At 35.9% G+C, this 17,211-nt stretch overlaps 1 protein-coding gene across 8 annotated transcripts in view; it reads right to left on the reverse strand.

Annotated features, from left to right (window-relative positions):
- The window catches only part of BIRC6 (baculoviral IAP repeat containing 6), a 181,105-nt gene that overhangs the window by 93,034 nt on the left and 70,860 nt on the right, over window positions 1-17,211 (reverse strand). For all 8 annotated transcript variants that reach the window (XM_071806174.1, XM_065835494.2, XM_071806171.1 and 5 more), the window contains exons 35-45: window positions 16,573-16,788; window positions 14,666-14,849; window positions 14,112-14,267; window positions 13,626-13,759; window positions 11,980-12,133; window positions 11,116-11,232; window positions 9,969-10,123; window positions 8,681-8,807; window positions 7,766-7,876; window positions 1,574-1,707; window positions 429-556 (exon numbers count right to left, since the gene is read on the reverse strand). In XM_071806174.1, the coding sequence (XP_071662275.1) occupies window positions 429-556; window positions 1,574-1,707; window positions 7,766-7,876; window positions 8,681-8,807; window positions 9,969-10,123; window positions 11,116-11,232; window positions 11,980-12,133; window positions 13,626-13,759; window positions 14,112-14,267; window positions 14,666-14,849; window positions 16,573-16,788 (1,616 nt within the window). The remainder of the gene's footprint in view (window positions 1-428; window positions 557-1,573; window positions 1,708-7,765; window positions 7,877-8,680; window positions 8,808-9,968; window positions 10,124-11,115; window positions 11,233-11,979; window positions 12,134-13,625; window positions 13,760-14,111; window positions 14,268-14,665; window positions 14,850-16,572; window positions 16,789-17,211) is intronic.

Raw genomic sequence — 17,211 nt, forward strand, 5'->3', positions numbered from 1 at the left:
CATTTCTGGTGTACTGCTGTCTGCACAATCTTGTGCCCATCGACACAGCCTTGAGGGAACAGAGCTGTAAAAGACAAGCCATAAGCTCTTCTCTTTCCCCGGCCAGCAGCACTTCTTCTCTACACTAGTGGGGAAACAAGACATCAACACGCCCCAGAAGGAGAGTGGGGCAGTCCAACCAATTGTGTAGTGCTTCTGTTCACTGTCCCACACACACAGATCGCTGTGTGTGGAAACCAGTCACACTCCTCCATGTGCCAGAAGAGCCCAGATCCTGCTGATAGTGCTGCAGCAAGAGCAAAGATCTCATCCATCTATAACCTGACAGCACCACAAGGTGGGACATACACATGTCCATTGTGATTCATAGTCAACACAGATTTTAAAGACAAAGAGGGCATGAAAGGAAAAAAATAGTTAAGATGTACCTTTCTGTTGAAAGTATATGTATTAATTTCAATAAAAATTCACTGAACATCTGGGGACAAGTTGAAGAAAGGTGCACTTGTAATCGAGTAAGAAATTCTTGCATAGCTTGCGTCGCTGTTGGCCCAACCTACAGGGAAAGGCATTTTAGTATTATATACAACTGAAACGTCTTCAAGAATGTTAAGCTATATATAACAAAAACATTTTCTAAGAACAGAAATGTATTACGTAGCTTACTTTGCTTTGTGAAAAAATTTACAAATGTTTTCACAAGAGAACTATTTCATGTCAATTATACTATGTGGTTTTCTATTACTAACCGTGAGTAAAAAGCAAATGATTCCATTATTTACCTAAGACTCTTTTTGTAGCTTGAGACTACCTTTTCAGCAACACAAACTATGCTTCACAGAATACATTTCTGTGCAAATCTGCATGTTTTTTTCACAAACCACACAGTTACTACAAGTGCCTTAAATTAATAGCACTGCACCATGTTTAAGTTCTGGGAAAGACCATGTATTTTCTGGAAAATTCTCTGGAAAACTCTGGAAATATCATGTATTTTCTGTCTCCTAAACTAAGAGTTTCTGAGACTCCTGTGGAATACTACAGCCAATCAAGTTAACTTGGTGTTTTCTTTGTCACTATTCAGAGGTTTTTCAAGGACTGCAAAAAGCAAAAAAAACATTAGTTGAAATGAGGAGAAACAGTAAACACTACACGAATTTAGAAAACTGGCAGAAAACAAAACCATAATTTTAAATTCTGGAATTATTAGTTATTTAAACTTAATCTTCATCGGCATTTTGATCCCAACCCAACGAGATTCCAGAAAAGAAACTGAACTCTATTACTTTTTTCATGTGTGCAACTAAGAAATCCTAACATGGAACATATTCACTGGCATATCGCATGGCATCTTCTCCCTGTGGCAAGTCTCCAGATAGTTGTAAAAAAAGTAAGGTCACTAAAAGTGTATCACCAACATGAACTTCCGCATGGTTGCTCATCAGAACCAACCAAGACTATAACCAAAACAAAAGCAAAAAGTCAAAGATATAACACATTATGAATAACACATCTTTATGTCAACTCTACTGAAATCCTATTATGAAGAGTTTTTCTCTCAATTGCTAGTTACCTGTGGGCTGTGCTGACTTGTTCCATGAGGATTAGTGCCAGAAAGAAATTTCACTAACACATGAATGAGGTTTGGATCTGAAACCAACAATTGCGCAGTACTTTCCTGAGCTCCAATGGCACTGCTTGGACCAGCTTAAAAATAAAGACATGAGAATTAGTCTGTAACTGCAAGCACTAAGTGTAAATCAAACATTTATACTGCATATCCCTTATACTTATTCCATGCTGTGTAAATATTCTCTGCAAAATCAGGTACTGAAAACTGCTTACTCAGGACTACAATTTTGAGTGTGTGTTTCCCACTAAGTACAGATATAACTCCCCAAAACTTTTCCATCAGTGTTCCAAGCTTGCTAAGGCAATATTCCTGAAAGTAGAACTTCCTTTTGTAGAAGCAATGTATACAGACATTTTGATTTGTTCCTCTTTGCTAGTCCAACACTTTAATAAGGTTTAAGTGCATTTGTTAGTTTGTCAGACAGAGATCACATGTTCTATTATCCTGTAAACAATCAAGATATTTTTGTTCTTGGCACATTCAGAGACTTCTCACCATTGACTAAAACTGTAGGTAGCTTAACAGATAAGAGCTTTGAGAACCAGAATTAGAATTAAAATACACCCCTTAATGATCAAACAAATGAGCTTTATTACCTGGGAAATCTTACAAATTCAGTAGTGATATATAGAATCAATTCAAAATATTGAATAAAAATAGGTATTATTATAATATTACATGTATCTAAACGAAATGACAGGTTATTACAGTCTGAGAGAGATCACCTCTTCAGTATCTCTCATCACATAAAAAAGATTAAATTGAGAGGAAATGATGCTCTGGTACAAGAGTCTGGCTGGCGTCCCTTCGCATCACAATGTCAGATTCTTAGTTAGGGAGGTTGATAAAAGAACTACTTACTACGCATTCTGTTTATCAGAGCCTTCATTCACAATCATTTCCTTAAGCTAAAGATCCCAACCAGGAGGGAAACATCTCTATCAAAAACAGAATTAAACCTTGACTACTCCCATCTCAGTTGAAATGCTTCCAAAGCAATGAAATAAAAATAGCATTGGAAAGGCACTTGCTATGAGAAGAAATCCTTATGAGAAGATGAACAGAGAAGATAATTCACAGTAAGTTTTCCCCTTATCAAATGCCATTTTATTCTCAAACTATAAATAGACTTCTTGTTTTAGATGAATGCAGAAAACTAACAGGGAAAGTATTTATTGTACAGCTATAAAAAACATTTTGCATTGATTTATCAACATTAGCAGTGGAACAAGCCTGTTGGCTATGACTGATGGCACAGTAATAGCTGGAGATGAATAAAAGCAAGAAAGCTTCCCACAACATTCCAGTTCCTTTGTATTGCAGACAATAAGCCTGTTCTAGCTTACATTTGACAGTGCACAAGATGAAAGGCTAGCTCTTGTCTAGACGGGGGACAAGTCTGCACAAAGTAACCACAGAATTTCACAGGTTCTCTGAAAGAAAAACTGAACATTTCAGAACAACAGAGAAGCCTCCATTGCAGGATGTGCCTTGGAAACACCAGTCTGAGTGAACTCATCAAGTTTATTTTCCCCCCTCTGAATCTGCATTCCTGAACATTTTCATAAGTAAAACACACAATACACTGATTTTCTCTCTAAGAAAACTAGGTATGTAGGTTATTGGTGAGGTTTTTTTACACTGGTTGCTTCTGGGTGGTGTTTTTGTGTATATCATGATACAAATTAAAAATGAAAAAGACACCTAGGTCACAAAGAACACCAGCTTGCTGAGCTTGTAGCTCTTGCATGTATACTTGACCTGTTTTATTACTGCCTTTTGCGGGTTTTTTTGAGATAAGTTCCACTTATAAACTATTTTGAAATTTCAAATCACTATGAATAAAATCACATTCAGCTGCAGCTGACATAACTAATCAAAATGAGAAGTTAATCTGAATTTGGTTATTCCATTTCTCACAGTTTTCTGTAACTTTTCATTGTTTCAATATAATTGCATCATTCCAACTTTGTGTATGACTTCAGTTTTGTGCTATATGCCACCTGAGTTTGTTCTAAAGTACTGAGTATTCAAATTAGTTTTAAAATAAGTGCACAAAGCATGGAAAATATTTATATTTCAAAAAGGGACATACATTCGTGCTTTCCTTCACAGAATGGTACCTTCACAGATAGAAGGTATTTCTTTTTCTTGACAGACCTCAAATCACCTATAATGATCAGTGTGACAAGCAACACTGCTCTTCAATGTTCTTTTTTAAAAAGGAAACAAACTAAAATACTCTGTATTGAAACTACAGCTTTCAGAATATTTATGCTTGCCTTCTTCAGAAGAGGTCACATTTGGGGTGTAGCTTCAAGTAATTTAATTCATTCACTTGGTGTTCCTTTCTTTGAAGGTAACATTATATTTAAAACTCCAAATTTTTCCTGTTGTGTTCACCTTTACTTGTTAGGTCTGTATTATAACTACTTAATTAAATCTGGCTATTTGTGAAGACTTTACATCTGAAAACAAGCAGATGTTATGTCTGAACTTCCCCAGAATTGACAATCCCAGCCCATCTCCTCTTGACAAGCAGTAGCCGAGTCCGCATGCTAACTCTCAAGTAATTTCCTTCAAGGATTAGAAGGCTCCATAGTTTTTCTGCTGTTTCACGGTAGAGTTGATGCCATAACTGAATAAATACATCTTCGATACTTCCTATGTTATTTTATTTTTATATTTTCTATTTAACAGCTGAAAATATCACAACAAAAAAAAGAAAGACTTTTTTTTCTACATTATATTTGTAATCTGATACATTTTGGTTGACATTCTAACTCAGATCTCACGATGCATCTATATTATCTGCTCTGTCAGGTAGTGTTTATGCTCAAAACAATGCTTTCAAACAGTATTTCTGGTGACAACAATAACAGATAAGCAAAAGGGCATGTGAGGAGAACATGAATAGTTCTTGCTAAAGGACCAGATGAGTAATTGCATTACGAGAACGCTTTGACAGATGCCAGCTGTTTACTTTAGAGCAACTGTAGCTCTGAGAATTTTTTCTTCGCCACTGTAGATTTGCTTCTACCAACCTTCCTTTACCTGGCACTAAACAGTTCTAGATGTCACCCATCAAATACTGATTTTAAACACTATCCTTGGAAAATTTGTCCCTAGATCTTGTAAAAAAATAATGTACTTGTTCTGAAAAGGGTATCAGCTTTGTCCATGAAGAATATCTTGCACTCCTCAGGTTTCTGAAGCACAGAAGTTAGACAGAGCTCTCATTCTGAAGACATTTATCAGCACATAATGGCATAACGAAATAAGATTTTCTAACCATCAGCTGATGCGCCCTAGACAGTAGTTGTTCCTAAAATCCCAACAACAAAAAGCACTGCTCTTTTTTTTTTTAATCTCCCCACACTTTCCTTTCTCCTTTCCCTTCCTTTTTCCTTTCCTTCCCTTGGAAAACAGAATGGCTGAATGTGAATGCATATATCAAATGGGAATAATTCATTTCAACTAAATAAAGCAAACTTAAGGAGGTTATCTGAGAAGGCTTTGAGATCTAATGGTTTACAAAAACAGTGATAGTGGGATTTTCTCAGTGCTAAAATGTCCACCTGCAAAGAGTTTAGTGAATCATCTTCAGTTTCTGAAGCAGCAAATATGATTATCTAATAAGGATTCTGTCAAGAAGAGGGGCCTTCTTGCTTATTCAAAAGGCTTATTGAATCTGAAGGTCATGTAAGGATAGGACTCAGGCTTTTAACTATAAGAGACTATTTAGACTAGATATAAGGAAGAAATTCTTCACCATGAGGGTGGTGAGGCACTGGAACAAGTTGCTTAGAGAAGCTGTGGATTCCCCACCCCAGCAAAGTTCAAGGTCAGGCTGGATGGGGCTTCGAGCAGCCTGATCTAGTGGAGGGTGTCCTTGCCCATGGCAGGGAGTTGGAACTAGGTGATCTTCATGGTCCCTTCCAACCCAAATCATTCTGTGATTCTATGATTCTACAAAGAGGTTTATTACACCTGAAATCATCTGAAAAAAATATTTTTGGTGGTGTTTTATTTCACCAGTAAAGACATCCTCCAAATGAACACATTTTGGGCCTTTATTGTATTTTGGGTACTGAAAGGGGAAAGAACCTCATTTTATAATGACACATATCTAGCAAGACCAACCTAAATTATTCCCAGTAAGCTATAATTGACATCTTAGTGGTTAAAAAGGAAAAGAAACAAACAAACAAAACCCAAAACAAAACAAAATCCCTAACGATAAGCAGTCAACACAGTGAAGATATGCGAACCATCTGCACTTCATAGCTTAAAACATTATAGAACTAAAGAGGATAAAAGAGATCATTACTAATTCCGGTTCTGAACCAAAGCACACAGAAACCAAATTTATTGATTGGAGAAGTGGTCTGATGGATCCCACCATCAGTTTTCAAGAATTAAACAGATTATTTCACTTCTTAAATGTGAAGAGTTGGTGCCAATGAGACAGAATATTATCTTGAATTATTAGCCGCTGAGGAATCCTGACATAGAAGTCATCTCATGGGGGCTTAACCTTATTTAGCTCCTGGTTCTATCAGTGAGCACGGGAAAAGCGGCAGCTAAGTGATATGTATCTGTGTTAGTCCACACACATGTATAAAAGGACACACCTTCAACCCTTTTGCCCTCCAGCAAGCTTGCACCTCCAGTCCTTTCAAACCCAACCCCAATCTTGGGCTCACAATCCTATATACACAAAATTCCACAACCATGTTTGTATACTGAAGTGCACCTGCAATGAGCTGGAGCGGTTGCTTCTGAGCAGCTTTTCATTCACATCCTCACTGATCTCTGACAGCTGCTTAAGAAACTCCTGCAAACACCCAGCTGCCCATCTGCCAGTGTCAGAGCACAAACATTGAGCCTCATACCACTTGGAAGAGATTCACATATCAGCTCAGCAATACATACAGCATAATTTTTGGAAACTGCTCGTCTACAGTTACAAATTGGAGCGGTGAAAATACGCGTGGCTGTTAACTGCACGCACTCTTATCCTACAAATCCAGCCATATTCCATTCTCAAATACCAAGAACAAGAAGAGGTCTCAGTTTGAGAATATCAATTAAGTCTCTTCCACTCATTTAATCACAGCTCTACGGTTTCACCTAATAGCAAAAATTTCAACAGTTTTGTGAGACTGAAATAACATCACAGAAAAGTGGAAACCAGAAGAAAAAAGTGCATCCTAAGGACAGTGATTTGAAATGGCACATATTAAAAAAAGATTCATAAGCACCTTTGAGGGAAGGTGTGGAAAATGGCAAATTGCTTCCCAGAAATGTGATCTTCAGGTGGCTTTGGGTTTCTTTCTTCTGTAATTACTATCTTTAGTCATATGCTTGGACTGAAAACAGAATTTAGAAGAGCTCTGATTTGGTCTAACGTAAGTTTTAAAGGATTCTACTCTCCAAGTTCTTACTACTCAATGCTTCTTTAGTCTCGACGATAAGGCCACAGAAGCATTCCTCATGACAGCTGCCCTAAGATAGTGAGCCATTTAGAAGCCTAATTTCAATATTACGTCTTTTAATTTCCACCAGTCTTGTGTCAAAATCTCATTCACAAAGGGAGATTATTTCTAGTGTGTTATGGAGCAATATACAGAATGTGAGACAATCTGCAGTGCATACGGAAATGAAATGGCTGGATTTATTTTTCAATAGATTCAGTTTCTAAAGGCTTATTTTCACATAGCTTAACATAAGCAATGACTAGGGCCTGCATACTTATGAAAACATTCCTACTGCATCAGAAGAACATAAATCTCTCTCATTGTGCCCTAATCCTTTCTCTCTGCTATCTCTTCCCATAGTACAAAGCTCATTCCCACAGATGATTAGCTAGTCCTAAAATTCATTTTTAGAAGATATTGACAACCTATTTATAGTGACGTTTTCTTTTACCACAAGGGCTTCTTTTTCCATGGTACAATTCAAGGAGCCCACTCTTGAAAGGCCTCAAGATAAGAAGAACCAACAAAAGTACTTAGATGGCAAAGGGAAAGTTACGGTAGTCTTTCAGATGGGCATAAATACTCATCTGTTAGTCACTAAATAGGCAACATAAAACCAAAGCAAAACCAAACCAAACCACCCACAACTTACCATTAAGCTGCATATTTGTCATGAGAGTTAGGCTGTGAAGCACAAGGCACCATGTCCGGAGTAAGGTATTAGGATACCATGCCAGAACTGACAGGAAGCTAGTTACTGAAGCTGTCGAGAAAAACATGTTTTTACAAGTTTTAATCTTCATGGTATTATTACGAATTTCTTACTTTCACCATGAGGTGCTATATTATATTACTGTTTTGATAACTATTTTTCCAGGAAATTAGAAAAGAAACATCACCAACACTTCCCAAGAACTGGCCCACAGAACTTTCTGGAGTGCCCAGACCCTGATATCTCACAGAAAATGATGCAAAGATGCTCTCATGGAAGTCAGTATTACAGTTAAATTACAGCAGGCACTACTGTTTTGGACTGCCACCGCAAGATATCACAGATTTTTAAAACTATACAAATTATACAAATTTATAGGAAAATGGGTTTGTAATAGATTAGCAGACTGATGCCAAAAACTAATAGAGATTCCCCCAACACCAATTCCTTTGATAATAAAGAGATCACAGGATGGCATACCAGGAAAAATTTGTCAGAGAAGTACATACAGGTGCGCAGTTCACCTTAGACTAAGAAGCGTCTTTTAAAAAGTCCTCTTGCGATTAATGATGATTAAGAACCACAAATTTAACAATTTAATTTCTGAGGAGATTATGCAAATTCAAGTAATCCATCTTTTAATTACATACTAGCCACATGTTTTTCATGTTAAGATGATAATGAGCCCAAGAGCTCTTTAATGAGAACATTATCCTAACACTGCTGTTACCAAGAATATTTATTTTAATACTTCTTGCTTATTAACAAAAATTTAGTACTTGAATAATAATAATAACATAAAAAAGTAAGATTTCATTTCCTGGAAATTAATTCCCCATATTTAATGTATTTTACCTTGGTTCAAGGAAATTACAGGTATTCTGTTAGCGTTATAAAGGAAAATATCAGCGCCACTATCTTTACTTCCAGTGGAGCTGGAATTTAGGCTTAATGTGAGCCATAACTGTAAAAGGGATTCAAGCTGAAAAAAAGGGAAAAAAAAAACCGAGTATCAGATCAAACTCGAGTGTTTTTCCTTAACTCCAGAGCATGAAAGGCTGTTTTGATTTCAAAAACCTTATCTACATTCTCAGGTGTTAATGTTTCACTGATAACACACACACACACACACACTTTATTTGATATGAAGATTCTGATAAACATAATATTCAAGTCATATTCAGCATAACTACTCAATGTTTCTGCTATGTTTTTGTAAAAATGATTTCTTCTAAATACGGTTAAGTTTCTCTTCAGAAGTTTCATCAAATTTACATTAAAAAATAGCTTTACACACTGCTTAGACATTCCTGTATCCTAACCTTACATCTGTAACACTGGTTTGCATGTAAACTTCTGGAATATCTCAATATAGTCAAGCGATGTTCACTAGTCAACCAAAATTATTTAAAAAGTTAATTTAATTACTGGTAAACCTTTATTATCAGAGACACACTGATGCTCAGTCTGAATAACTCCCCTGAGGAAAGTAACTATTTAGATACTTTGAGGAAGCATCATGGTCCTTTACCTCACAAAACATATTTTGGCTGACACATTTAAAGAATGACTGATGGACAGAGTCAGTCACCCATTTAAAACATGAACAGGTAGGCAGGCACCTAATCACCCATCTACAGCACACATGGCACTCCCTTGTATGTACCAAGAAAAGCGTGACCAAACCGACTGTTTAAAAAGCATACTTCTAACTTTAACATTTAGGATCACGGGACAGTTCAGGTTGGAAGTGACCTCTAAAGAGGTTACTCAGTCCAATTTTCTGCTCAAAGAAAGTCCAACTGAGATGTCAGACTTGGGCAGCTCAAGGGTTTATTCAGCTGGGTTTTGAAAACCTCCACAGATGGAGACTGCACATTTAGTGACACTCTTCACTAATAAGCTAACAATTAACCTAATAACTTTTTTTTAAATACAAAAATGTATACCTGCTTTTTCAATATATATCCTATTCGACAAAAGCTTTCAGCAGTTTGCCTATTACATTATTGGTACTGTTGTACATTACAACTTTATAAGCAATAAAACACGTAACAGGTTACTTGCATCCTAAGTATTACGAAATACAGGCAAACAACTTCCAAATATAGAGAGAAATATTTCAAAGTTCATAATTCTATACCTGAACATGGTGGACTTGTAGCATGGAAAAAAGTTTGTTGAAGCATGCGCTCAGCATAGGTATAGATGACAACTGTACAATCAACTGGGCATTTTGGTTAGCAGCATGTAATCCTCTTAGCAAGGAATCATCTGTTCCACTAGGAGACTGAGTCACTAAAAAACAAATCAAAAAGTACCAGCTCCCCATGAGTAATTTTTTAAATTTTTCTAAAAGTAGTTTAATATTTATTTCCCCATATTTTGTGCTTAAGGGACACTTATTTTATAATTTAAAATATCTTCAATTTTAGTGGTGTTCAGCTGAGCTTGACTACTGACTACCATACTGCAAAAGGCGTCCTTAAATGCCAGACACCTCCACCTTCACAAAAAAAAAATCTGTGGAAAGTGAGTCCACAGAGATACATTTTCATAATTCTTGCCAAACATACATCATAGGAGTGTCCTGGTAACACTATGGTAAGACAAACAATTGGAATATCTCTTTCATGCATTATGGTAAAGCTACTGCAGGCAATAATAAACTTCCAGAAAATAAAGTCTGAGGATGTCACCAAACCAACTCCATCATCAAATATTCAACTAACAACTGTATGGTATCCCGGAGAGCTACAAAGAAGCACATCTTAATCAGATGGAAAGTGCAATTAATTGAAAAGATGTTCAAAAGTAAATCGGCATCACGAGTTGTTTTATATCATAAGCTTACGAAACAGGTGAGCTCAAAACTGTAGTCAAGTGTTTTCACTTTGATCCCTGAAAAGTTGAAACTGTCAAGTGCAAGGCAGCTTTCAAACAGCTGAAATTTCACACTGAATGCAAGAATGGAGCTTCAGAAAAACAGGAAACTTAACGTTCATTTTTACCTACATCAGAAAACAAAACCAATTCCTCCATTGTAATATTACACACTGTAAAAGGAATACTGCATATTTGACCAGTTTCACAAGTTGTCTTAAATATATGTCTATGCATAATTAAAAAAATCTAAATAAAGACATCTCTCTAAAGCTCAGCCTAACAACAGAGATGAAATGAAATTTAACTTTTTCTAAGCTGCTAGAGTGACTGCAGAAAAAATTAGTACAAATTTCAAAGCATCATGGTCATTATGTGAAGAGAATGATCAGCCATCATATACTTACATGTAGGAGATGTGTTTGTTAATGCTTGTAGAATGGAATCAGCCTCCAGGGTGGACATCATTTTCAGCATCAGCTCAGCCTGCTGTTCAAGCCCAACTTCTAGACGTGCATCTAAAGCTACACAAGGCAACAAACAGGGTAAACTGAATTACATCAAAGACACATATAATTAGTTACTATAACTTCATGTGCAAGCAATATAGATAGACAGTCCACATTAAACTGAAAAAAATCTTAGTATCACGAACAGGAAGATTCACTTTTATACATGACAGAAGCAGAATGTAGAAACGGAAAATCTAACATGAACGTAAAATTCTTATGGACATTAAATATATAATTAATTAAATACGACATTTCTGTGAAACACACATATTGCTTTTCACAGTCATTTTAATATTATAGTGACGAAATTTGCATATGTGTAAGCCTGTTTTTCCTAAGGTAATAGCTCTCAAACAAGAACTAAAAAGCTGTTTTTCAGTGTGGCAGGGGAAAGATCTATCACCTCAGTTCAGCAGTACTCATCCAACCTTAACAAGTGCACCACCTCGTTTCCTAGGGTAAAGCCAACTTTCAAAACAACCAGAAAAGAGCTTCCAAAATTTCCTGAGAAATTTTCCTGAGAAATTAGAAATGCCTACAACTGTGTGTTCAAAAGTGTTAGAAAAAAAGATTTTCTGCTATGTTAGGCAGTATTAAATATAAATCTCACATAATATTCTCTCAGTTACCACAGAAAAACCGCAGCATATAGAAAACTGAATTCCTTCCACTTAATGCACGCAGAGGTTGTCAACATAATCTGATATGCACAAATACAAAGAAAAGAGACCCTGAACAGAACTTTTGTTCATTGCTTACCTTGAGAGACAGATATGCTCACAGTTTGTGATCCATTTTTCTCTGTAGTTACTGTTGGTTTTGCAACTGGAATTCCAACACCTCCAATGTAAGGATTGTAATTGTAGGTGCCGTAATCGGCACCCCAGTAATCATACCAGGTGCTGCTTATAGGCTTAAAAAAAACCAAACCAAACAACATGAAAAAAATAAACAGCAACTCATTAGACTGCCAAAGTACAAAAATAAAACTACTAACAACATTGAAGTAACAAAAAATTAGAACAATAAGATTGGATCCAATAGCTTTAGAAAAATTTGTTTCCATTTTATTGCAGTATGAGCTACTGAATCCTCAGTAATTGTCAAAATCCAGCAATTGTAGTTAGCTGTCTCAAAGATACCAGAAGTCAATTTGAAAATGTTATCACCTTGGTTTTATTCACAGATTTGTATCATACTGTAAATTTAGAAGTGGAGTATCACAGAGATATTTTGAGAAGTTATTTATCAAGACAGAATACTATATCATTAATTGTACTGTTGAAGTACCTTTAAGCCTTTAAGGGATTATTTGCGCTGCACTCTGCCAAAGAAAGAGTTGAATAATCTCTACTCGAGTGTCACAATTTTAGACACTTAGAAAGTATATGGATCAGAAGAAAAAAAATAGTAATGCGAGACTGTATGAAGGCGATTTGTGTATGCCTGTCTTTGTAATGACAAGATCCAGTATCAACTGTCATTTTACAGACACAGAAGCAAATCTTAAGAAGGATTAAGAATGAAGAAGTGCTTTACTGACTGTTTATTAGAGGACAACTAATCAGGCAATAAGATAATGTGGATAAAGTGGACTAAAGAGTACTGCCAAATTAAATAATAGCTGAATAAAGAAGGAGGGAAAAATCAGTAACTCAAAAATGAAGCAATAAGTAGAATATTTTTGTAGGGTGAGATTTAAAGTAAAAAAAAAAAAAAAATCAGATAATCAGTGGAAGGACATATGAGAGAATACAGAAAATAAAGAAAATTTAGTCTTGTCTGAGCAAGTACTAAGAAAAGTAATTTAGGTTATTCCAAATGAGGCTGAAGGTTTAAGTCAATAGTGAGAGGAGTGGGAAAACTCCAAATGAGAGTGTCACCCTTACAGACAGAGTATGAAATCATACAATAATTTTCTTGTTCCACAGTGGAATCAGTTTTGTAGTTTCTTCTCTTCATAGTCTGAAACTGGTCTGAACACAAGCTGCTACAGACTTTTTTAAAAAAAACCCACAATACTAGCAGTATTAACTCTTAGGGTCAATTGCAGAAGCAAGTAGCATCTTATTCCTAACAAAAAAGGACAAAAATAGATGTTATTTTTATTTTATGTTATGCTTTTGTGGTTTTTATCATGTGCTAAGGTATGAGTAAAGTTAGAATCTCTTGTTTACACAGCTATCGGCATGCAAAAGCAACATATTTTGTGGTCAACTGAAATAGAAATATATCTAAGATGTGAACACAATCTCTACAAGCTTTCCTGTCATTCTAATTAAACCTCTATAAAAATCTAAAAGCAGGTCTAAAACATCAAATAGCACTAATAAAGAAGTGTAAGAAAGAAAGGACTTTACTACCGCACATGTAAAGGTTATCCCAGAAACTCAGGTGTGTCATACCTTGAAGACTTTGGCTGCAAGGGGATCTTTTTCCAGATCAATATCCAAAGGATCAATATCAACTTCCATCAAGTCTTGCAGTAATTCAAGGTCAATGTCCTTGTCTTTTTCCAGAGATGACAGAGGTGGAGCACCTTTGAATGATCAAAAAAATAATAATACTAAAGAGTACAAAATATAAAGCATGGATATATCACACACTTTGTGGATAATTTTAAAGCTTTTAATATTAGAGCTCTTAGTGGAAAAAGTTAATGAATGCAATAAAAAAAATGAAGTTTCCCGTTTTAAATAATCAGAAAAACAACCGTTTTTTACTGATCAGATGTAAAACTAAGTTGAAGCATTCCTCATATTCTGCCTATATTTTCCAAAACTTATTATCCTATCACCAAAAATATTTACTGATATTTCGACAGCTGAGTAACAGTAAAGATTTTTTTTTTTTCAGTATACATATATGTGTCAAGAATATGAATAATTTACCTGTGATGTCATGTGTCAAAGGCTCGTCTATTGTTTCCACTAACTGAACCGTGGACTGCTGGAGAGAGTCATCAGAATCACCAGCCGAAGCTCCAGCATCTTCTGCCAAAGCACTCTCTTCCATAGCTTCAGCTGCTATTGGTGCCAACAGCTCTCCTATGTATTAGATTAAGCAGAAAACTCCACTTCAAGCTTTGATCCCATTACAAACTAACATCCCAGATTCTCAACCAACTAGCTGGTTTTTTGCTTTTTTTCATCTAACTGTTAAATTCTCTAAGGGATACTTCCTTATGGGTACAGTTTTGAATAATTTGAAAATCATCAGGGTCATATAAATATTAACTTTCAATGCACAAGTCACAAATTCAGGATTGATTGTAACTGCAATTTTAAATTGCCTTTTTTACACACTAATCTCAATGTTAAGTTTTTTTTTTTTAATATCTTAACAAGGTCAGCAGATTCTAACATAATTTTTTTAAAAAACCCAAAACATTAAAGAAAGTGTCAAGTGTAACATACATTCTGAAAAACATGAACTTAAATCAAACCTGCTAGAATATCCTGCAGCATACAAGTCAGAGAATACTGAGCCCATGCTCCTCCCCAAGAGATGTCTCCTCTGTTAAAATCGGTTCCAACGAGAAGCAGCAATAACCTTTCCAACTGAGTCTCATTTACAATCTCACATAAATGAATTGTTGGTCTTGTAGCATTCGCAATTCTAGCAAGAACCTATAAAAAAGGAAATATATGCCTATTCATATTTAACACTATGAACATATGTAATAGATTTAATTTCTATGATTATTAGATTTTGCTTGCAAGTAAATCAGGTATTTTTACTAGCTTTAAATTTCAGTATTTTACAAGAGCAATTATGAAGTTGGTGCAAAAGTAATTGCAGGTTTTGTATTTTTGAAATTTGCCATTTGAAACTGGAATACATTCCTAAATAAATGTGCTTATGTTATATATCATTTTAATGTGCTTTTCTCACCATATGTTTTTTTACTACTGACTTATTACTTGATGTTTATTAGATATTTATTTTAGACTATGGACATGGTTTAGTGCCAGAGTTAGGTTATGGTTGGACTCAATGATCCTGAGGGTCTCTTCCAACAGAAATTATTCTGTGATTCTATAAATGACATTATACAAAAAGGAAATTCAAGCAATTTTCTTATTCATGTTCAAAATGGGTCATAAAGCAGCAGAGACAACTCACGACATCATCAGCACATTTGGCCCAGGAACTGCTGACAAACAGAGTGCAGTGGTGGGTCAAGAAGTTTTGCAAAGGAGACAAGAGCCTTGAAGATGAGAAGCGTAGTGGCCGGCCAGCAGAAGGTGACAACGACCAAGTGAGAGCAATCATCAAAGCTGATCCTCTTACAACTACACGAGAAGTTGCCAAAGAACTTAACATTGACCGTTCCATGGTCATGTGGCATTTGAAGCAAATTGGAAAGGTGGAAAAGCTCGGGAGGTGGATGCCTCACGAGCTGACCGAAAATTGAGAAAAATCATTGTTTTGAAGTGTCATCTTCTATACAACAACAATGAACCACTTCTCAATTGGATTTTGACGTGCAGCGAAAAGCGGATTTTACACGACAACCAGCGAGTACCAGGTCAGTGTGGACTGAGAAGAACCACCAAAGCTCTTCCCAAAGCCAAACTTGCACCAAAAAAAGGTCGCAGTCACTGTTTGGTGGTTTGCAGTCAGTCTGATCCACTACAGCTTTCTGAAGCCCAGTGAAACCATTGCATCTGATAAGTCTGCTCAGAAAATTATGAGATGCACTAAAAAACTGCAACACCTGCAGCCACCGTTGGTCATCAGAAGGGACCCAATTCTTCTCCATGACAACACTCGACCACACAGTGCACAACTAACGCTTAAAAAGTTGAATGGATTGGGCTACAAAGTTTTGCCTCATCCATCATGTTCACCTGTCCTCTCACCAACTGACTATTACTTCTTCAACCACCTCAACAACTTTTGCAGGGAAAATGCTTCCACAATGAGCAGGGTGCACAAAATGCTTTCCAAATGTTCGTCAAATCCCAAAGCACGGATATTTATGCTACAGGAATAAATAAACTTATTTCTCATTGGCAAAAATGCATTGATTGTAATGGTTCCTATTTTGATTAATAAATACGTGTTTGAACCTAGTTCTAATGATTTAAAATGCACAGTCCAAAACCGCAATTATTTGTGCACCAATCTATTTTTTTAAGTTACTTTTTCTCTGCAATTTTGAAGCTGTCAAATTTTAAGTTACACAAAACGTGACGGAGCAGAAAAACTACCTCATCAGAAATTCCTAGAAATTGTAATGCTGCAGCTAATTTTTACAAATAAGCCAGCAAAAAAGCAGTAATAGAAAGCTAATTTAATGTGGTCTCCATTGCAGCTACAGAGTGATATGTTCCTTATTTTTTTTACCTTACAAACAAACAGAAGTAAATCTGCATGACAAGTAAAGTCCATTGACAAGAGAAAGAGTGCCAGCTTCTGTACTACAGAAATACAACGTTCGTGTGCCAGTGTAAATGGTAGTGGTTCAATTTCTGGAGTTTCCTTTGTTGTTGATACTTCTGTATCTAAAGTAGAACGAGGCCACTCTGCAGTCCGACGTAAGCGTATTAAGTCCTTGAAGTGCTGCAGAAGTTAAATTTGAAACAAGTTACATTTCCAAACTAACCTCTGAATATTTTTCCAGTGAAAATCTGAGGCAGCAATACCAGTAACTGTAAAACTTAAAGAAAGAGGGTCTAACAGTATATGAGAATATGGAATGGAGTGGATTTAAGGCCTTGTTGACAGAAATTAGTTTTGTTATCTCGGGTGACAGACTCATAACCAAATTATCCAGTTCTGCACAGGTGAAAATTAAGTCTTTATTTTGCCATAAGTCATATTGAGAATATGAATTTTAGAAGTTCCTTTTGTATTTCCACACCTGCATGTAAAGCTATGGTTACCATAAAGCGAACTGTATACTAAAACAGCTAACGTGGAAATTTACCCTTACAAGAATGCTGACCTCTCCGTTCTTCATATTCAATAAATCATCAATAATTT

Source organism: Patagioenas fasciata, chromosome 3 (genome assembly GCF_037038585.1).
Source record: "Patagioenas fasciata isolate bPatFas1 chromosome 3, bPatFas1.hap1, whole genome shotgun sequence".
Taxonomy (NCBI): domain Eukaryota; kingdom Metazoa; phylum Chordata; class Aves; order Columbiformes; family Columbidae; genus Patagioenas; species Patagioenas fasciata.